The sequence below is a fragment of the Atractosteus spatula genome, chromosome 13 (assembly GCF_055471065.1).
Source record: "Atractosteus spatula isolate fAtrSpa1 chromosome 13, fAtrSpa1.hap1, whole genome shotgun sequence".
Taxonomy (NCBI): Eukaryota; Metazoa; Chordata; class Actinopteri; order Semionotiformes; family Lepisosteidae; genus Atractosteus; species Atractosteus spatula.
Genome location: NC_142718.1, coordinates 27,483,201 through 27,506,019, shown reverse-complemented (window position 1 = coordinate 27,506,019; position 22,819 = coordinate 27,483,201). Strand labels below are relative to the sequence as shown.

At 39.2% G+C, this 22,819-nt stretch overlaps 1 protein-coding gene across 1 annotated transcript in view; it reads left to right on the top strand.

The window, feature by feature from the left end:
• The window catches only part of myo3b (myosin IIIB), a 122,859-nt gene that overhangs the window by 62,479 nt on the left and 37,561 nt on the right, over positions 1 to 22,819 (top strand). The window contains exons 22-27 of the mRNA XM_088929993.1: positions 1,591 to 1,744; positions 1,996 to 2,084; positions 2,732 to 2,861; positions 14,400 to 14,479; positions 18,656 to 18,733; positions 19,949 to 20,154. Coding sequence (XP_088786119.1) covers positions 1,591 to 1,744; positions 1,996 to 2,084; positions 2,732 to 2,861; positions 14,400 to 14,479; positions 18,656 to 18,733; positions 19,949 to 20,154 — 737 coding nt within the window. The remainder of the gene's footprint in view (positions 1 to 1,590; positions 1,745 to 1,995; positions 2,085 to 2,731; positions 2,862 to 14,399; positions 14,480 to 18,655; positions 18,734 to 19,948; positions 20,155 to 22,819) is intronic.

Genomic DNA, 22,819 nt, shown 5'->3' with positions numbered 1-22,819 from the left:
ATACATGCGTTTTTTAAGATTAATATCTTACTTCTACTGTACATACGTTTTTTTATGTTTGAAGAATTATTTGCATTAACATTTTCTTCAGTTATTCAATGAAGGTGTCTACATATCTGCTATAGGTACAGTACTCACAACGCACATAAACACTGTCAATAACTTCTGCAGTTGTGATTTTAAGTTTGATCTATCCATCTTCAGTCTGCTTGTCCTGGTGAGGGTTGTGGCATTGAGAGATGCTCTTGATAAAGACATCAGAGATTTTTTTTAAAACAGTTTGGGAAGAACCTGTCACGAATCGCATTCCTACGGGCACCTCTCACCACCAACACCCGCGCACTAATGAATCAGCTTCATTCCTCACACTCTTCCCTGTTTATACCCTCTCACTCCACTCAGTCCCTGCTCACTATTGAGAATAACCCTTGGCTTTCTCTGGTGAGCGCTATGACTCTTGACCTGATTTTTGGCTACTCGACCTAGTTTCCTCCTGCTTCGACTTCGCCTCGCTTCTCGTCTTGGATTTGGATTCACTTGACCTGACTATTTTTGGCTACCCGACCTAGTTCCCTTGTTTCAACTTTGTCTTTTGCCTTTTGCTTTTGGGATTTGGATGCTAATTGGTTCCAATCACATTCAGTCTCAGCGCCGCGTAGGGTCCAACCTGGTGCTCCTAACGCCATCTCTGACAGAACCGTTACTAATCTGATCTATAAAATGACTGATCTGATCAACTTCTTCTCCCCTACGCATAAATACCTCACCTGCTAAGCACCCTCTTTGTGGTGCTTTCTTGCACTCCTACTCTGACCAGGGACAGACCTTACCATTCGTACTCTGGCGTTCCTCCGCATCTCCGCTAATCGCTCAGCTCCCACCCCCATCCTGTCCTCACACTCCTAGGCTTTCAGCATGACCAGACTCTATAGTCTGGCTACTGCTCGGTGTTACACACTCCACATGCGTCTCTGACCCGTCTCGCATTCCCACGAGCACTGTGCTTAACAAACGCTCATGCCACAAGTAATACATCTATCACCATTCACTATTTCAGTTCCCCTCTTTCCTCACTTCCCCGTTCACTATTGCGGATTCTCCTCGAGCTCGCAAGTGCGCGTTATTTGCGTCTACTTTCGATTCAGTATCAGACCTTCTAGCTCGCCCCTCGTTTACGATTTAGCCTTGCGTTTCGGATTGTTGCTCTCTAGTAGTCTCTACCATTATCTGACCTTCTTGCTTGTTTCCTGGATTACGTTTTGCCTGGCGATTTGGATTGGTATTCTCTCTCTCTCTCTCCTGAGTCCAGCCGAGGATCCATACTCCCTTACCTATCCCCTGTTACACTCGGTGTGCGTCACCTTTTTTCACTCATTCTTGGGGAAAGCAGCTCTTCGACTTCTAGTTCCCCACTCTCAGAGGATAACAGCCAGTTCCCTGAAGCTCTATAAAGCCTGGCTGTCTTTTAGAGGGGCCTGTCTGTAATCTGTCCTCGTTCATTTTGTCTCGAATTTTCGTTGCACTCCAAATAACTCTAGTCCGCTTGCTAAAACTGTTTAGTTAATCTTTTTAATCATGCATTTTTTTTAGATGGAATACCAAAGTGAAGGTATTGATGCCAACCTGGTGGAGTATGAAGACAATCGACCCATCCTTGATATGTTTCTTCAGAAACCCATGGGGCTGCTGTCTTTACTGGATGAAGAGAGCCGCTTTCCTCAGGCCACTGATCAGACATTAGTGGGTAAGGGCTCTGTTTTTTTTTGAGTGGTGACTTTAGGTATATACTGTACCATTTACTTCACTGTTCTCGTCAAGTGATTACTTAGAGAGACCAAAACACAAAAGGAAAGCTCCAATTATATATTGAAAATCAATGGAATATGTTTTAAAATAATGTTAAAATAAAAAAAAGAATAAAATAGTCTTCTCTTAAACAAAAATCATTAATTCATATGAATGGGCAAAACCTGGATTCTGTTTTTTTTTTCTTAGATAAATTTGAGGACAATCTGCGATACAAGTACTTTTGGAGACCTAAACGGCTTGAACTTTGTTTCGGAATTCAGCATTATGCTGGAAAGGTAACGTTCACAAACGTACTGTTTTCTCACAGTCATTGTATCTTCCGCCTGTGTCTGGCCGAGCTGTGTTTGTTTGTTTACTCCTATCAGTGTGGGCAACTCTCAGTCTAAACCACTTTCCCATTTCACAAGCCACAGCATGTCAAGGGACCAGGGTCCCCTCGGTTGTGGGTAGAGGGGATCATGGGATTGACCAGTAGATTGGTCCAGTGGCTGCAGTAATATGGGTGCCGTGTAGAACTATGGGGGTGAAGCAGGAGCTGAGTTTTGTATAAAGGTCTTAGTTTTTCTGGTTGAGCTATGTTCCTTTCCTCATCTATGGTCGTGAGCTTTGAGTAGTGACCAAAAGAAAGAGATACCAGGCACACAGGCACAGCCCACTGGGAAGAGATCCCAGAGTGGAGCCAGGACATGCTGGAGGGGTTACATCTCTCGGCTGGCCTGGGAGCTCCTGGGAATCCCACAGGTGGAGCTGGACACATACTGGGGAAAGGGAAGTCTGGTCTGCTCAGCCTGTTACTGCCGTGACCCTGACCAGGAATAAGCGGTTAGAAAATGAGATGATAAGCAGTCTTGCTGTATTGCCTTTTAAGGTTTTTTTTTCTTCAGATTTAAAGATTCTGGACTGTTTCTGTGATGATTTGCAGGTTTTGTACGATGCAAATGGATTCCTGGAAAAGAACAGAGACACTCTTCCTGCAGACATCATGGTGGTTTTGAGAACTTCAGAGAACAAACTGTTGCAGCAGCTGTTTTCAAGCCCTTTGACAAAAACGGGTAGGTAAACAGGTTGACGCGATATTACTGTATCTTCTGCTGTCACTCGAAATAGGTCAGCAAAAAGGCGCTTGCTAGTATGACGCAATGCATGTCAAATCCACAGAGCTTGTGTACAGCATACACATTTTCACCTCTATCTTTTGTGTGGTTAGACAAACTTTCAGAATACCTGTACAATGCCACTATTCAATTTTACAGCAAAAAAAAAGATTCAATAGGGACACACCCCTCCATTCAATTTCTAACTGCTTCTTCCTGTTCAGAGTCATGGGGAGCCAAAGCTTAACAGGGCAAGCAACAGGCACAAGGCGGGATACACCCTGGAAGGGGCACCAGTCCATCACAGGGCAGACAAACAGACACAAACACAGAAAGGCAGACACTCACATCAGGCCAATGTTCCCAGAAGCCAATTAACCTACCAGTATGTCTTTGGACTGTGGGGAAACTGGAGCACCTAGAGGAAACCAACAGAGGGAGAACATGCAAACTCCATACAGACAGCACCCCAGGTGCAGTTTTGAACCCAGGGCGCCAGCACTGCAAGACAGCAATGCTAACTGCTGCGTCACCATGCCCATAACAGGCATACATTTGGCAGTAAATTCATAGCAAGGATATGGGGCCAATCTTGAAATTAAGTACTGTCAAGGGAGTTTTTTAATACAAAATCTGCAGTATTTCATGATCTCCCTATTCACGTTGGTTTACAGTAGTATAGTACAATGCTTAAAATACTCAACAACGAAATTTAAAAAATTGTGCCGTTGATGGTTCAATTTTAAAAAGAGCTGCAACCTCCCATGACCTAGGATGTTGCTAAAATCTTGGTGCTGCATGTATTTGTTGTGAATAGCCCACAAGGAGATATTGTGTGTAGCTGCTGTGACACACCTGGTTTGTGTGTCTTTGTAATGCACAAAAATATGCAACAATAAATGTATCTTTGTATCACCCCTTTCCAAAACATTTTAATGCAATTGCAAAAATGCTGTTGCCTTCCATAGGTCTCTTTTCCCATGTGCAAATAAAATCCAAGCCCTTTGCATTATCACTGGAAGAGCAATGTTGGTTGCTCTCAGGTTTTTTAAACCTCACAGTTTAATTTCCCCGCTGTAAATCATTTTTCTGTCTCCAGATGGTGTTTCTGTGGCCTTTTTTTTGCAGTAAGATATCATAATCTTAAGGAGAAAAATCCCTTTCAATTGAGTTTGAAAGCTTCACCCTGTAGTATTCCTCTTAGGTCCAGGTTATACTATGCTGCTCATTAGCTGTGCATGCTTACTTTGTCATGCCTCAGTCCGTTTTGGTCACTGTAGACTGAGCTGAGAAAATTGGTGCCTGTTAATGTGAGCTGTTTTTTCCCCACAGAGCATAAGTTGAATTGCTTGTTGTAGTCTCCCCCTTAGCAGTTTCTGTCAATGACTGTTATTAGTGATGATAGAATTAAGAACAAATCCACAGCAAAATGCACTTTAGGCGCTGCATGAACTACCTTGGTTAAGCTTTCATTTAAAATGCATTAGGCAGTTTTTACTGATGGACAACCACAAGATGTTAAAGCTTTTTATAGGTCAAGACCAGCCCTGAATTGCAGTAGCAATAAAATGGAAGAGAGGGTTGCCGAGAATATTTTTTTTTTTTGTTGAAATTTCAATTTAAAAACTTCCAGGTGATTTAGTTCAAGCTTTTGTGGTTTTTATATTTCTTTATATTTCCTGTCCAGCGGAACAGAGCTCCTGAGAAAGTCTGCCTGCTGTGTCTGTCAGCTGGGGTGGTGATTCAGAGGTCTTGCTGCCTTTGAGACACTTAATAAAATTGAAGATGATAGCTAGCGATAACAGCTTTCAGACAATTCAGTTTGAATATTAAGATGGAATATCTAAGGTCTCCTTCACAGTGCAAAATAATCAGTAAAGATGGTCATTCTATTCTTCAGGGTAACATAAGAATAATCTGCCTATATTTTTATTTTATGTTTCTTTTCCTATCTCTAAAACTATCGCCGTGTGTAAGATTAGATAAAAATCAATTTATCCCCAGAGTCTTATCTATTGCTAAAATGTAAACGAAGTAACTGTTGATGTTTTCCACTAGGTGGCATCATTGTTGATGCTAAATCAGTAAACACCATCACAAACATAATCCAGTACTGTTAAAACACTATTAAATTGGTGTAGCACCTTTATCATTACGAGTGAATGAAACTTTAAGGAATTCTGTGTACAGTGTATGAAACCACAATAAGCTTACAGCAATCTATTAATAAGGTATAGTAAGAATGTCTAACACTGGTCCTGGAGAGCCACAATGCAGCAGATCTTATAGGTCATCCTTGAATTACTTTTGACTTGTTTAAGTTGTGGAACAATATAGGGTTTTAGCAGGTTCATTTCACATGATCTCTAAACATCTTAATTGAAGAAATGTCCTGGTTAAGCAGTCAAAAGACTTAAAAGGCTCTGACTTATAGAAAACTAACCACCAGGTTACTCTTTTAAAGATTTATTTACAGCAAATTTCCAGTTAAAGTTTCAGGGCCGTCGTGATACTGTATGTTTACAATCCAAAGTTTAGCCCTGCCATTTTTTATTTTTCTGCTTGGAATCATAAAGTGTGAAACATTTTCATAATCAACTTTTCATTTTCATTTTCATAATGATTACAGAGCCTTAAAAGGTCTTTTTTTATTTTAGTATTCTTATACAGTTTGCACACAAGAAAGGGCTGGGATTGAACAAGTTAAGCAAGGTCACATAGTCTGTCTCTTTCCTTCATTAGTTTTTGGTATGCATTTGAATTAACCTTTATATGGCTCGCAAAATTAGCATATTGTTCAAAGTGCATGGCATGATAATTAATGAAGCGGACTGGTGCACAATTCGGAAATCTGCATGACAATGCAGCCAATAGAGTCTGACAGCCATCACTTGCGAAGGACACGTGTGTATGGATGTGCCCAACTGAGAACGCGCATGAATTAGTATGCAAGTACTGTAGGTCACTAAATAGCATACAGGGAAAAAAAAGATACCGTCACGTGGGAGCTGGGAAAAATAAACATGTTATTTGAAGTCAGTGCAGACTGCTGTTTAACTCTTGTGGTCCTGCACATTGAAATGATCTCGTATACTCCCAGTGCTGGGAAAACGTTAGTAGTTACTCTGCTCTACAGTAGCACAGCCATTAATTTCAAGTAAAGGGGCAGTGTGTTGGGTGGGTTGCGGCTCCGATTACTGGATGGTAGTAGAGTAAGGAAAGGAGCAGGTCCAGAGGGAATGAGGAGCGAAATATAGCAATGATTTATCGCCTCTTCCAGATTGTATTACATAATTTCATACGTAATAATGCCAGCATGACTTAACCACTTAGAACACAGGGTAAAAACAATTCATGGTAAGCTTGGTAATTGACAGAAAAGTTCTTATTAGCCAATATCCCGCAGATGCTAGTAAGAGTCTCATCACCTGCTTTGCCCTACCTGAACTGATTCATTACTCATGTCTTGGGTAGCAAGCATGCAACAAACTACACCACATTCCCTAAGGCTAAGCAATGAGGTGTGGCTTAAGGATAAATGATTTAACCCCACACAGTCTGTAGGGACTTAATAATCCCACTGGTAGAGTCTGTGAACTCCAAATCTGGCCTCATGGGACGGGAAAGTCATGTCAAAAGACATTAGACAGCAGGATTGAGGTGGACACTGGCTAGAGTTTAGCTTTCAAAGAGCCAGGTGAGAATTGTGTGCCACTAACACTGAATTTCGGCCACATTCAAGGCTCGCACTCTGCATTTTTTAGTTATTTTATTTGATTAAAATATGTATTTTTTTCATTGACCTCTTAAGTAATTATAGCTGAATCCTGTATAAAACAATCATTTGACAGCACAATAACATTAGAGTATTCAACAAGAGTAAATTCAACATTAGTGAAGAGACATGCAAGTAATGTCTGCAGCCTGTAAATATTGTGCAAAAAATTAAAATTGTTTTCAGTTATTTTTCTATCAAATGAAGCATCGACACATTGTGCGAGCAGTTCTTACATTTTTATTTAAAACCAAATTCAGGACATAAAGAGTTAGGATTTATTTCACAGTCCTCTTTCAGCATGTAGAGCCCAAATACCTTCAGAGACAAGTCTTGCTTCATTCTAGGAGAGAAACGGTTAAAGGCATCTAAACCATCTACAAAGTAGATTTTTAAATTAGTGTTGCTTTCTCTAAGTTTATGAAAAATATTTGACTTTTTATTGAGCTTGACTTATAAATAGCACCACTTGGGGAAACATATCGTGAACACTATTACATAAACTAATTTAAAAAACATAATTGCATATCTGTCTTTATGTATTAAAAGGTATAATTTTATGTAAAAAAATTATGTAATTTAGTTGTTTTTCTGTTTTCATTATTAATGATTTATACTTTAATAGTATGTTATTTAATTGATTCTGGTGCCAGTTAAAAGTCAACGGCATTGGTTTGGTCACTGAGACACCGGCCACCTTGAGAAATTTGTTCTTCCTGACAGGTAAACATCTGTTTACTGTTGTGTTGGCTTTAGATCTGGAATTTCATCCTGTGGGATAGAAAAGAACAGCGCAGAACTATTTGTTTTTGTGTTATAAAACATATAACACTAAAGCACCTCATACAAATCACATGCATTTTCATTATCGGACGGTGCATGTCATACAGCTAATGGGAGTAACACACCTAGCCATGTGACCAGGACCTACCAGGAGTGTGAATGCTAAGGTCAGACTGTTCTGGTGATCTGGATGGGAACTCAGATGACAAGACTGGGTCCTCAAAGGCACACAGGATGTGCACTGTGTTTACTCTGCTAAGAATGGTTGTGTTAGCGTTTGTGATTACTGTCCATCTCCCTAGCTGCCGTACAGAGTAGTGTTTAGGGCCCTGGGCTATAAGAAGGTTGGGTTTAACCTTGAAGGGTTTTATTCAGCCCGATTATGGTGCCCTGTTGTTGTAGCCTTGAGCAAAGTACTTTGGCTAGCTTATTTCAGTAAATAACCCAGTTGCATAAAAGGGTGCAAATGCAAGTTACTTTGCATAAAAATAATAGTGAAATAAATTGATAATAGCATTAAGAGCTAAAAGTCTTTTCTGTGCTTCCATGGGATCCTGCACTAAATACGTCTGCAGTTGTGCGAAGTGGTACTTATTTTGCAGAATGCGGGCTTCTGTTTGTGGTTGAGACACAGACATTGTGCATACTGTGTGTCAATATACAGCATTGAAATACTTTATTCTGCAATACATTACTCATTATTTTAGTAGTCATACTGTTAATTTTAATTCTATCTCTGTATTAATATTTTGTTTGATGAATATTATTTGCTACAGTAGTGTTTCATTTAGTATGTGTTTTATTGTGAGCTAAATTTTGCCCATGGCCATTTGTGTGTCATTAATATGGAAGTGGTTTACATTCATGGGCTTTTTAAATATGTGAGTGAAGCAAATAAACAAGCAGATTCTTTCAAGGTTTTGAGAGTGTATTAAGTTTAAGTGAAACTGAATGTGCTTTAACATATTTGCTAAACAAACAAATAGCTTTTAAAGCAGTAATTATAAGAGAAGAGAAATGTACATAGAATTTTTTATGCTCGCCTGGAGATTATCTGTATATGTGTGTGTTTCAAGCTATTCCTAGGATCAGATAATTACTTAAAGGATTGAGTCTTATCAAAGACAAATGCAGTATAAACCTTATTTATTGCAAAACTTGAGATTTTATCAGCTAGCCATAACACTGCTTGTGATCTGCAGTGAACATGGAGATTAGAAAAGCATTGCTGAAGTTATTGGAGTATTAATTCTAAAAGTTGAGATTTATGTTCAGATGAGTATTTTGCAAGATGAGGGAAAAACAACCGTATTCAGTGCAATATTTCTGTCAGGTTTCATTTGATGTATTGTAGGAAACATATAATCAAAGTTATTTTAAAATAACAGTCTAGATCCTTAGCAATTGGAAAAAAATATAAAGCTGAGAGTCTTGGTTGTGATTGAAGTCCTCTTATGTTTTAAGACCGACACTCATTAAGGCTGGTGCAGAAACATAGTTTTGGGGTTTAACATCGTTCTTGTGCCATTAGAAACAGCTCAATTTACCTTTCACAGCCATAAGATGCTGGCAAGAATCTTCACTTCATATCAGTTTGTCAAAAGAAAACCGACCTAAAAGCAAAGCAAAGTATAGGCTGCTGAGTCCCGCTTTAGAGACAGCAATTAAATGATTTTCATTTTTTGTTTGTTAATGTCATTTGTTTTTGTCATGACAATGTGAGTCTACATGCCAAAGCTTTCCTTGCACATACTGCACAACATCACAATTCTGGTTGTTAAGGAGCTAGCATGGCGAGTAATCGGAGGACCAGCTCATGTCAAGCACTGTTGAACCCAACTGCTTGCTATCAAATTTTGATTTGAGTTTGGGAATTTGTTTTCATGATGCACTGCATTTTGTAACTTTTACAAAATGGTACACATTGCAGTTTCATTAAAGAGTTGTGGATTCTTCTACAATTGTGTTCATGTACTGTATAAGTAGCGACAATACTTTATAAGTAATAGTTCCATTTTTAGTAAGGAGTTATTTTTGCAGAAATTATTGTTCCACTATATTAACAGAATAACTGCTGTCCAGTAATGAAAGCATACAATTTTGGTAATGGTACAAAAATATGTTGGGCCATCAAAAGCAAATTACACCACAGTTATTTTATGGTGGCTCTGGCTTGACAGTAGTAGATGTCATTTAAATAGCCTCTGGACTAGTCAAATCTCAGAGCACACAGGGGGATTTCAGTCTACAGTAATCTTATTTCCTGGGTTGCTGAATTTCAAGATTCACATTCATCTAAAAGAAAGAAAACATCCATCCAGCTAGAGCAACCCAGCTTTCAAAGCAAGCATTCCTACAATTGTTATGTCGCCCATACTGGCTTCTTAAATCCATAGCTTCTGAACTACAAGACATTTTAGCCTCCTTGAAAGAGTGTATTTAGGTGTTATATATCGTACGGGAGATTGCTTTTTAATCCTGAACACAGTAACTCGTCAATAGAAACCCAATACGATTGAAGTTTCCTTCCTTTTTTAGCAGATTCTCACCGAGTTTCATTTTCAAAGGAAATGTGGTGATGCCAGCAAGTTGTTTTTTTGTTTTTTTTTCTAAGACCTCCAAAGCTGAGAGCAAAACTGAGCAAAGCGCTTTTCATTAACCGAAAGCAAAAGAAATTAATTATTGTTTGTATTAAAAGAAATGATTATTTAATAAGGTCATTCCAATTAATTAATTGTAAATGACCTTATTAAAAGTATATTTTCCTCATGTCACGTACGGAATGAGGAGCACATAAAGATGGTATTCAAGAGAATCATGCCACTAGTGTCTGTCATCTGAGATACACTCAGTTCCTTGAAACTGAACACAACTGGCAGACATTTTTGTAATAAACATTCTTTTCTAAGGAATTTGACTATTTATACTTCATTGTAAGGAAATAGAGGGGGCAGTATCCTATTGGTATTATTGAATTGCTAGTGGGATTGTCAGCAGTGAGTTTTTTTAATTTACCAATACTTCTACTGTCTCTTCCTGTCATAGAGGCCCTTGTTCTTATGTCTGTTAATATTCAAAAGGCTTTTGATAAAGATACGATAAGATCACTATTGGCCATACACAATTTCTTGTATTAGGAATTTGTCTTTTTACATACCCCAACTTGCTCTCCATGAGACACACAGACAGGGAGCGAAGCCTGGGGTCAGAGCACAGGGTCAGCCATTTATACGGCGCCCCTGGAGCAGTTGGGGTTAAGGGCCCAACGGAGTAGGATTCCTCTGCCGGCTGCAGGATACAAACCAGCAACCTTCCAGCCACAGGCGCAGATCCTTAGCCACAGAGTCATCGCCCCTGTATTATTATTATTATGATGATGATGATGATGATGATGATTGATGATGATGTAATGGGCCCAGAAGAGTTTTCATTGAAGACTATTCCATTAAACCCTTTTAGAATCTTAAAGCTATCCCTGGCCAATAGTGTTGTTTTTTTTTTGTGGGGATCGATGCTGGTAGACTGCCTCTCTTATTAAGTGACCCCTTCCACTGCCTTTGCAGGTGCCCTATCAGATAGCAACATGGAAGACACCTCGACACTCTTAGCATGTACAGTAGAAGGTCTTTAATTCATCGTGACAAATGTTCTCAAATAATGTGCACTTGAATTGCAAATGGCAGATCAAACGAATGAGGACTACTGACTTCATTTGAATGAGGACGATTCCAATTAACCCACCAGATGAAACTTTGGGTAATTGGAATCACTCCTATGAAGCACCTGACACAGTTTATGAGCCTGGCTCTAAATGAGATACCGTCAGTGTGTCACGTGTTTCTTTGCTTGTGATATTGACTGAGAAGAAGCTAATTACAAGAATGCTAATATTAGGTGTCTTAATAATATATAATCCATATGCTCTTGTACTTTGTGCAGACCACATGTAATTAGCAATATGGAAATGTATTTTACTTGATGCTTGTTTAAAAAAAGTAGCTGGGAACAAAGCAAGAGCTCCATGTTTTTTTCTGGATCGGTGGCATTTTGTGCACGTGTTCTTGTTTTAACAAAAAGGTGGCAATGATCAGAATATACGTAATAATATCTAATAATTTCCAAATTACCATTGCTTCTGGATACTCGTTTGGAGAAACAATCAAAAGAAATGGCACACTTCCACTTAAATTGAATCATTCAAGAAAAGTTTTCAATAAAAGAAATTGCTCACAGACCCAGCAACAATAGGAAAGAGATGAGGAGGGGGGACTTCTGTTCCAAGATCATGACCATATGTGCTGTTAAACTGTTGCAGGATTTTAGTGACTGGATCCTTACAACAGAGGGTTCAAAAGAGACCAGCTCCCCTGTTAAATCAGTAAGATGGCCCAAATAGTGTATGTCATATGATAGACACAGACAGGACGTAAAATAAGAGAAGGCAAGACAAACTGTGTAACATCATGAGCCCTGAAAGCAAGCACATAGCAATTTATTTCTTCTTCCTCTATAAACAAAAACCTGTTTTCTGCTTCACCAGCTTTAAAACCCTTTAAAGGAATCAAAAATGCGTTTGTGCCATTATGTAGTTGTAACATCCTTGTCTATAATCTCTTCTGCATATTATGTGAATATAAAGACGTATTGCAAAGTTATTTCCTGTGAGTAATTTATAAAGGGGTTCTGTGAGGGGTTCAGATCCGAACTTTAGTTGGTGGGGCAATGCAAGTTTGGATTTGAACCAATAAATCAAAAACATTGTGTTGAAATGCGGAAAAAAATTGCTTTAAACTATACCTGTGCTAAAGCAGTTCACCCTAGGGACCCTTTTGAAATTATAATATAAAGCTGGTCTTGCCAGGAGAAACAAACAAAAGTTTTGGCAGTTCAGTGAGAAGCTCTGTTCTTGCCGGTACTCTGAGCTTTGTTTTATAAGGCACATAAAATAAATGACCCTGTGTTTCACTAAAGTGTATGCTGATGAAGCTTCTACAGAGCTATCAGATTACACAGGGATTAAGGTTAGACATTAGCTCCAAGGGGCTGTCTGTTATAACCCACAAAGATTCCTCAAACACAACAAGCACTATACCAGCAATCTGGAGGCAAAAGATATCTTCTAATAGGAAAATATTGTAAAGACAAGAAAGTCAAATTCTTGTATTCCTGCATTTTAAGTTGCAGTCCTTTCTTTTATTCACATCAGATTGAAGCACCGGCAGCAGAAATATATACTGTATATTATATATTTATATGTAGACACTCAAAACAACATATTGGCAGCATTCATTAGAAACAAAGTTATTATGACATCTTTCAGTTGAATATGTATTGTTAAAGTAAGTTTATTAATGACATATAATGTTTAAATTAAGCACTGGCACGTAGTAGCATTGCAGGTGAAGTAACTCATTTCAAAGAAGGTGTTATTGAACTTCAAAGGCATTAATCTGCATCTCTTCTATACAAATCATGGGTTAAAGGAGGTTGGTGTAAAGGGCACCATGCTGTTATGTGTACACCTCTTCTTTATTAGTATTGAAAGAGAAGATATGCCACACAGAAACATGACTGTAATGAAAAGAGCTCACATCTTAGCAGTTCTATTCTACTGATGTGAAAGGCAGTGTGTTAAAATCCAGGGTGATCGTGTCATTTTCTGGGATACTTACTCATTTGGGTCTACACAAATAAATACACAAAAAATCTTGTGCTGCCCAGTTTATACAGATCATCCACTATTCACTGGATTATACCGCAACCTCATCTCTTTAGTTATATTTTTGTAAAGGTGTGTGGCACATCTGCAGCAGTCTATTGTTTATTCATGGAGTAAACCCTTTGAAATGTGTTAAAATGCTTCCCACTCATTATAAAAATCCTGCCACCCATGGATTAGGACTTTGATGTCACCAATCCTGCTTCAAAGGCTTCTTTCAGTGCTATTAATCACAGTTTAGCCTCTGAAGATATAGCCAGAGAAAACATTTGGACATCTTGTGCTATACTTGCTAAAACTTTCAAACGTTCAGACTGCCTTGCACATGCTTAGTGCATATCCTTTCCTTTGCTCAGAGACAATAATACTGCTGATGGAGGAACCCCTGGGCTGCCTTTATAAACCCTAAGCAGGCTAAAGAGCACTGCACAGCCTGAGGGGTTCATCAGCAGAGGAATGTTTTGTAAATCTATCCAGGAGATTGGCTTGTGCACAGATACTGTGGTAATATGAAATGCGTCAGTCTGTATGATCCCACAAACCCTCCCAAATTGACACATTCAAGTGATTTGGTGTGTTCAGATTAAGGCCTTTAATATGTACAAGTAGAGGTTAATTCCATACTCAAATATAAAAAGGAAAATGTCAAATAAACAACAGTTTGGCAGAGGAACCTGCCTCAGGTGTTTCAAGTTGGGCATTTTGCTCCATCTTTTTACTTTCCAGCGTGTAATTCACTGCTGCTTGTTCCTTTGCTGCCCAAACGCTGACACAGCTCTCTGCTCTAACCTGTTTGATATTCACATATGCTGAGAACGGAAACAGAATGTGAGTGGTGCAGTGGTCAGCACTGCTGCCTCGCAGCGCTGGGGCCCTGGGTTCAATTCCAGACCTGGAGAGTCATCTGCATGGAGTTTGCATGTTCTCCCCATGTTCACGCAGGTTTCCTCCAGGTGCTCTGGTTTCCAGTCCAAAGACATATAGTTAATTGGTTTCTGATACAATTAACCCTGTTGTGTAGGTGTGCACGTTTGTGTCTGTGTGTGCCCTGCAATGGACTGGCATCCTGTCCAGGGTGTACACTGCCTTGCTCCTGCTGCTTGCTGGGATAGGCTCCAGCTCCCCCGTGACCCTGCACAGTTAAAGAGTGGATGGCTGGATACACAATGTAGTAAAGCAGTGAAGCCTGACCCGTGTTTGTGTGCTGTGTTTTGAACAGGTAACCTGGCTACATCACGGGCAAGAGTGACTGCAGCATCAAGATCGCTGCCTCCCCAGCTCACTGTAGGACGCAATAAGGTTTGGTTCTCTCCTGTTGGGATGTTTTATATGGCCTATTATCCAGAATTACCTGTGTTTTTATCCACATTGACTTAATGATACCGAGTGTTTCTCCCCCTCAGATTGTGATATTATCCTGTTGTTATGTTACCATTTTACTGGATGTGGAAGCCTTTGGTGTTTGTCTGCTGTATCGTGGGCCAAGCTCACGTTGGTCTGATTAAGTGATGTTGCACTGTAGCACAATGATCATCTGGGAGGATCTCCAAAATAAAGCATGTTTACAATTCCCAGCAAGTATCCACCCCCGTTTGTGTGCAGAATCGCCCTATTCAATGCTTTCCAGTATTTCACCTTGTAGTTTGGCAAAACATTAGCATTGTTTCTTACAAACGTGGGCCTATGTTTTTTTCTGATAAAATGATGTTTATGATCATAACTAACAAATGAGGCCTTGGAAACAGACTTATGCTAGGACTGTAAGGGTAATAATTAGGAATAATTGCAGCAGTATGAAAAGTATTTGTTAGGTCTTGGATGGAACCTATGCATTAATTCGATTTTCAGTTTCAGTGCCTTTGTCTGGAATGTCTTGTTGCCTTTTTGTTTCACTTTTACTGAGACCCATTTGTGTCCTCCGAAAACTGAGTGCTTCCACAGAGAAAGGTTCAGTTTTCCACAGTGATCAAATACAGGGCTGTATAGATTTTTATATTTGACAGTACTTACTGTACTGCCTTTTGTAAGATAACAAAGTGTATCGTTTAAATGGGAGATATTGAAATTGCCCTTAACAACTGTAGCTCAGTTCAGTATTGAAGTTCCTACTTTTCTGTGTTATTGATACTGTAAGTCACTGTGGTGTTGTGAATATGCCTTTTGACTTTTTTGAAACATGATCAGGCTTGATAAGTTGAATGCATGTGTAATGTTAACGTTGATGGTGTAGAATTTTAGTGTACTTGGAAATTGGAATTGGTCTTTTTTCCTGTTGTTTGCAGGGGGTGTGCATGCATTTGTTCTGTGTTTATTTTTATCAGCAAGGGTGCTAAAATCCGTTTGGCTTGCCAGCCATCTTGAAGGGGCCTGATGATTTAATGACCAGCTAATAACTCACTTCCTCAAGAAGAAGTATGAGACGGGAGCACAGCAGCAATGGTTAAACGCTTAAAGTGATTTATGTGCAATGGTTGAATGTGTTTATGGCCAGGCAGTAATCATCAATGTACTGAGTGCTACCACAGTCGAATATCATAGCTGTGATTCCGCTTTCCACCCTGTAGTTGACACCACACATCAAACCACTACAGCAGCACAACCCACAGAAACCATTTACTTTGCATGTGGCGCATCCCGGCTATAACAAATGACTTACCTCCACTGACCGAGCAAGACGCTTCTCCTGGCATGTAAAGTAACTTTTGACTTGTCAGAATATTTTCTGCTTTACACGAGCCTGGAGGAGAGGAATTGCTACAGTATATGGTGACTGTTGTCTTAGTTCACAGGTTTTGGCTCACATTTATCAGGGGGTCTGATGTATAGCTTGTTCTTTTTGACCCCGTTCCGCGCCATCTTCCATGCTTCCAGTCCCCCAGAAACCTGTTAAAGGTACGAATATGTACCAACGCATTGCTCCCACCAATCTGTGAAGGCAAATGTTCATTCAGCTAAAGTTTCACCACACTTATCCTATGCCGTCCAACTTCTCTGAAATGACAAATGCACCACTTCTCATTTGATAGTACTGCCTGTGTGTTTATTTGACCAGCAACTCCCATCTATACATTTGTATATTCAGTTCAAATATTTGCTGTGGGAAATGATTTCCTCTGGCCTTCATACCTCTCATTTCATTCCTCCTTCATACCAAAATTACTAACATACTTGTGTTAATCTTGATCATTTTTATGTCATAGTGTTTTGACATACATTTTTCTTTTGCAGATCAATCGCAAATCGCAATTGCTCAATCGTACTGCAGTTGGAAAACAGCATTTTAGTCATCGGTTTTAATATTCAGTTATTTAAAGCCTTAGCTTTAGAGGTAACGGAGATTTCCCTTCACTAACCCCCCAGGTGGGTGTGTAGCCCCCTACCTGGATGGTTCAACACCAGCCATAGTGCACATCAGCTGTCAGTGGAGAGGAGAACAGAGTAATGAAGCCAATTCATAGATGAGGATTATTAGGACATGAATGGTAAAGGCCAGGGAGAAATTTGGTCACTGGGGCAACACCCGTACTCTTTTCCCGTAATGCCCTGAGATTTTTAATGAACACAGAGAGTCAAGACCTCGGTTTTAAGTCTCATCCAACGGACAGTTCCTTTTTTACAGTATGGTGTCTCCATCACTATACTGGGGCATTAGGACCCACGCAGACCTCAGGGTGATCGCCTCCTGCTGGCCCCACTAACATCCCTTACAGCAACAGCCTTAGCTTTCCCAGTAGGTCTCCCATTCAGGTACTGGCCAGGCTCACACCTGCTGAGCTTCAGTGGGTTGCCAGTTGTGAGCTGTAGGGCGATATGGCTGCTGGCTGACAGAAATATTTCATTTTTGTCATGCTGTGCAGTGTTTGTTTGGTGTAGGAGAGACATTAAGAATGCAAAGTAAGTCATATTTTAATCAACATTTCCGTCAGTTGCAGCCGTAGAATGTGACGTAATTTTGTAAAAGAAAACCTCAGGATGTTAAGAGAACTGTCAGTAATCTTCTGAATCATATGTTTTGAATCACAGAGTGTGATAAGTGATCTGTGGCTAGATGTGGGGAAATTTCATATGAAGACATCATAAACAGCCTGCAGAAAACTTGGGATATGACTATAACACAGAGAACTCAAATGCAATACAAATAATGAGTTCCGAGAAATTGCTAATGACATGAGGTCATTTAAAGAGAAAGACAGGTAGTATCTGTGATCCTGTGCTTTATAGCTAATATACTGAAACGTGTGAGCAATCGTAACCTAAGCTGTTCACAGGTATTAGAACTATTAACATTTAAGAAACAACGGAACAGATGTTAGCAGCCACTCATTAAAATGTTTTTAGAAATATGACAGCTCTTCATCTGTTTGCCAGACTCCTCATACACCAATTCTGTAGACTATCTACAGTCCCAATTATACTGTGAGGTGAGAGAGAAAAATACTGGCATACCTTTCCATCCAGGGTAAGATAAATGAAATAAAATATTAAGATATGCACTTTGCTGTATAGACTTACAATAAAATATTTATTGCTTCATGAAATTTGATGAAGTCATGAGCAGAGAAAATCATTAGTATGCTAATATTGTGTCCTCTTTAATACTGTGGTGAAACAAGATCCAGGGTTTAAAATGGAAGCCCTCTTTCACAGTGTGCTTTGCCAATTTTTTCTTATGCCTTAAAGCTGAAATGTTCATTCTTTCTAGATTATTGACTTTAAGTGTTTATAATATTGCAATAGAGGCACAATAAAATTCTCCATAGTGGAGCTGTATAGTCTCATTTTGTTTTTCAAGAAAATAAAATAGGATGCATTAATTCAATTTATGATGTTCCCAGATTGCACTTAGATGATTTAAAGATGTCAACGTAATAGTTCTATCAAAAAATAACATCCATATGAATAAAGCTAGTCTTAAGTTCAGCTACTTCCTTGTACCAGACACACTTTCCAATCAGACACAAATAGTTCCATTTTAAAGATTTGCATTTCAAATGAAGACCGTACCATACAAAATCATGAATTGATGTTTCCAGCTGTATTCCATTGGGATTTTTTTTTTGTCAAGATCTCTTCTCTAAATTTTAAGAACTCTTCACTGCTCTCAAACTTAATTTCGCAAAATAAAACCAAGTAAACATTTTTTTGAAGCTGGTAAATTCTTCCATTCCAAACCAGGCATTTCCCGCATTTTCTTTTGCTTGCTTTTGAACTGAATATCAATTTAAACAACTTTGGTTTCTAGTTTAAATCATTTCATTTCAGAGTTTTATACAGTCAACCAATCAGTCTTTTACTCACTATAGCACCCGTCCCAACATTTTACTACAGAGAACTTTACAGATTTGTTCTGCAGTTAACAACATGGCCACTGAGATAGTCTCCTGCTATGCCAAGTCATCACAACATCAGAGTCCTAACTGGGCCTCAGGCTAACCAGTTCTCAATGTGTTGTGTAACTTGAATGATGTTTTTTAGGTGGACACTATGGAAGTGATGCGGCACCCTGAGGAAACAACCAACATGCGAAGACAAACAGTGGCCTCGTATTTCAGGGTGTGTTTTTCCATCCCTCTATCCTTCCCTCCATTTTCTTACTGCTGCAGCATGAAGGAGCAGGAGCCTGTCCCGGCAAGCAAAGGGCACAAGGAAGGGTACCACCTAGAGCAGACACCAGTCCACCTCAGGGCAAACACAGAAATAAACACATACTCACACCAGGGCCAATTTTCCTAGAAGCCACTTAACCTACTGGTATGTGTTTAGACTGTAGGAGAAACTGAAGCAACTGGAGAAAACCCACAGGTCCAGAATTGAACCCAGGGCCCCAGCACTGCGAGGCAGTACAGCTAACCACTGCACCACCATGCCACCCTGGGTGTGCTTTTCTCCCTTTGAATTCAAACATGCTTGATTCATGCTTTCAGTGTTGAAATGTCAATGATGCTCTCATTGATTAGCGAGATCAAAGTTCTTCAACTGTTTTGGTACCAGCAACCCTGCTGGCAGCCATCAAGTGAAGGATATTGTGCAGAAGGGGTTTGTTTGCTTTGAGGCACACTGCACTTTTTCTCTTTTCAGAAAATATGACCAGATAACGTAGCAGGAGTCAAAAGGCATGGATTGTAGATTATGAAAATGCTGAAATAGTAACCATCATTGCACAGGTTTACAGAGGAGACTTAGCTTTTACTGCTCACACCTGAAGAAGGCTTCACAGCCGAAACATTGTGTTTTCTTTCTTCTCTTTTCAGCATGGAATAAACCTATTACTTGTTCCTTTGCAGACTACGCATGCTGATGCAGCTACCCACCTGAACTACTTTTACTGCTCCTGTCAGGGACATTATTCTCTGGTATTCTGGAAGTACCAGTGAACTTTAATGTGACTCAAAACCTTTGAACCATATGGCACAGGTTTCTGAGTCTTGAAAACACTAATTCTAGGTTATTTAATGTTAAAGTACAATTTAATGTCTTAAAAAAAAGAGGTCTTTGCCGAATGGACTGGACCTTTTTAAAAATAAGTGTGAAGTGCAATGTATTTGCACAAAATAAAACCTATAATGCTCTGTAATGAACAAAGAAGAAGAAGAAAGTGAAATGAAATGTATTGAAATCTTGCATTCCCAAACCAGGAATGCAGCACGAAAGCAAATTGCTCCAACTTGTGAACACAGAAGTAGATACAGTACATTTCTTCAGCTATAGAACACCCTTCAGCTGCTCACTGAAGTAACTTTGAAACAAATCCTTCTTTTTCTTTTGCAGTATTCCCTAATGGATCTCCTTTCTAAAATGGTGGTCGGACAGCCTCACTTTGTTCGTTGTATAAAACCCAATGATGACAGACAGGCGCTCAAGTTTTCCACCGACAGAGTGCTGGTTCAGCTGCGATACACCGGCATTTTAGAGACGGTGAACATCAGGCGACAAGGGTTTTCCCATCGGATTCCTTTTGACGAATTTGTTAAAAGGTGAACGTCGTGCGTCACAAAGTGCTGTTTTAATTTCATGTTGCCTTCAGAAGCGCTCCTTTACGCCAATATAAAATACCTCCTGAGAGTCTGACAATCGGCTTGTGTGTAATATGTGACACAATACAAGCTTTCTTAATTAGTCTGAGAAGTCAGTCTGAGTATAAGTAAGCTGTTTACTAACTGGAAGTCATTAGTACTGACATGCAAAATTTCATTTCGCAAAAATGCACGGTGTACTGAGATTCAGGAAATTATCTGGTGCCTTCATTGGCACTAGCAAAAACATTGTTTTAATAGATTTAAGCCTGATGCACTCATACGAAGTCTCATACTAGGGGGTAAATCAAGACAGATTAATAGTAATGTAAAACGCTTTTTAAAATTTATGAACTTATGTTTTTCAGAATTACAGTACTGTAATTGCAGGAGATAATGTCATCTTGGCTCGGTTACATGATATAGACAACAGCTTTTTATTTGAAAGAGAAACTTTTATAGGTTTTCGTTTATTTATCTATCAATCAATCAATCAAAGTTGATTTATCAAATGCACAACAATACAGCGTGCAGCAGTAGTTGCTGACAATGAAATGTCTTTTCTACCAGCTCACCCGGGGGGTAAAAATCACAAAATTAAAAGTTATAAAATAAGGTTACATAAGAATAGATAATAGTGCAATAGAAATTGAATAAAATAAACTCGGACAAAACTCAATATCAACAGAGCTGCTATGTGTCCAGGGTGTATGCAATACATTATGTCCAAGTAGTGCAGTATGCCGAATACAATGAAAACTGTATGTCCATGTAGCCAATACATGTGATTTGCTGAAGGAACTGCAGGCTGGCTATTTAGTTATTTGGAGATAGAGGGATCTATTAGACCTACTATCTAGATAAATCAAACGGTGGTATTTACAAACATAGGAAAATATAAATGGATTGTTGTTCAGTGATTGAGGAAGCAACATACTAGGTTCAAAGAACACCCCACCCAGAAAATCAGGTGATACGGTTATAGTCTTGACAGAGTACACAAAAATGCAAGTATCCCTCTATATAAAGTTTAGCCTAAGGCTTAAGCAATTTTATTTTTGTCCTTGGCAGCTTACTTCTGATGAGTTTTAAGAACACTATAGGAGTAGAAATCCTAAGGAAGGTACTGTTTTGCTACACTGTACCATGGAAATGACAAGGTATATATAGTGTTGTAAGCACTTCTAAGAAAGATTTACCATAGTATTCACATGATTCAGTGTAGAAAACAGATACAGTGTAGTATCCCCATCATTATACTGGGGCATTAGGACCCATACAGACCACAGGGTGAGCGCCCCCTAATGGTCCTATTAGCACCTCTTCCAGCAGCAACCTTAGTTTGATTTATTTTGCTAGCATTATTTTTAAAAAATAATTTGAAAAAACGTTTTTATATAGCTGATATTTTTCAAGCCGTTTGAGTGACATAATTCTGTTGTGCTGTTAGAAAACATTTAGAGTCCATTCATGTCAATTGGGACATCAGTAATTTTAGTCACCTTAGTTCTGACCTGGTCAGTGATGCTGGTTTGTAGGCCTGTAAAGTAACAGACAGATCCTGTAGTTAGACAGTGAAAAGCATTTTAGAATTGCTGTATCAAAGCCACTTCTGATGCTGGCAAGAGTTGCACTTTGTATTCACCATCAAAGGACGAACAGGTATCAACAGGAATTAATATAAAAGACAGTAAATCTTTGGAATATCAAAGAATTTCATAGCCAGCACTACTGTTGTTTTTTCTATCCTTTGACTAACTCTACAACAAAGAGGATGAGCCAGCAGTTTTTGAGGCCTTGATGTTCTTAAACAAATAGTCCTATCAGCCTGTCCTATAGTGGTGTTTTGTAAACTACTTTGAGGAAGTGTAAGACAATCAAGTACTCTAACAAAGGTTTATAAACATTAGGTGAAACTAACGAGGAGATAAAATCTCCACTAACATTACTCTCCTGGGCGTCTCTCTTTACCTGGATGAAATAAGAGAAACTTGTAAATAGGGACCTGTCTGACAATAGAGCACTATGCATTTCAGAGCAGGTAAAATAGGCTTCATGTACTAACTAAAGCTTTGCCAACCCTGACAGTGTGCTGATATTTAATAGAGGGCGGCTCATTCTCAGGGATAAAGAAGTCAGAAAGTTCAAGACTGCCATATTATTGTGCTTTTTTATTTTACTTTTTGTTGTTTTGTTTTTGTCTTTGGAGTTTTAGTGAAACAGTGTGCACCTCATCTTTTAGTGGACAGCAGGTTACTGTCAGTGCTTAATACCTGCTCCCGAATCTCAAGGTTTAGATGGTTTTAAGACTGATTGGATGTTTTAAAGAGTGTGATGGAGCTGCAGCTACTCGTTGTGAACATTTCTTTACCATGCATGTAATTTTTCACTGTCTAAAGCTTTAAAGATTGCCTTACCTCTTCTTCCAAATTGCCTGTCAGGCAAGCAACGGGCATAAGGCAGGGTACACCCAGGATGGGAAGCCTGTCCATCTCAGAGCAGACACAAACACAGACACACACACTCACACCAGGGCCAACTTTTCCGAGATTGCACAGAATTTACCAGTGTGTTTGTGGACTGTGGGAAGAAACCAGAGCACCCAGAGGAAACCCACCCAAACACT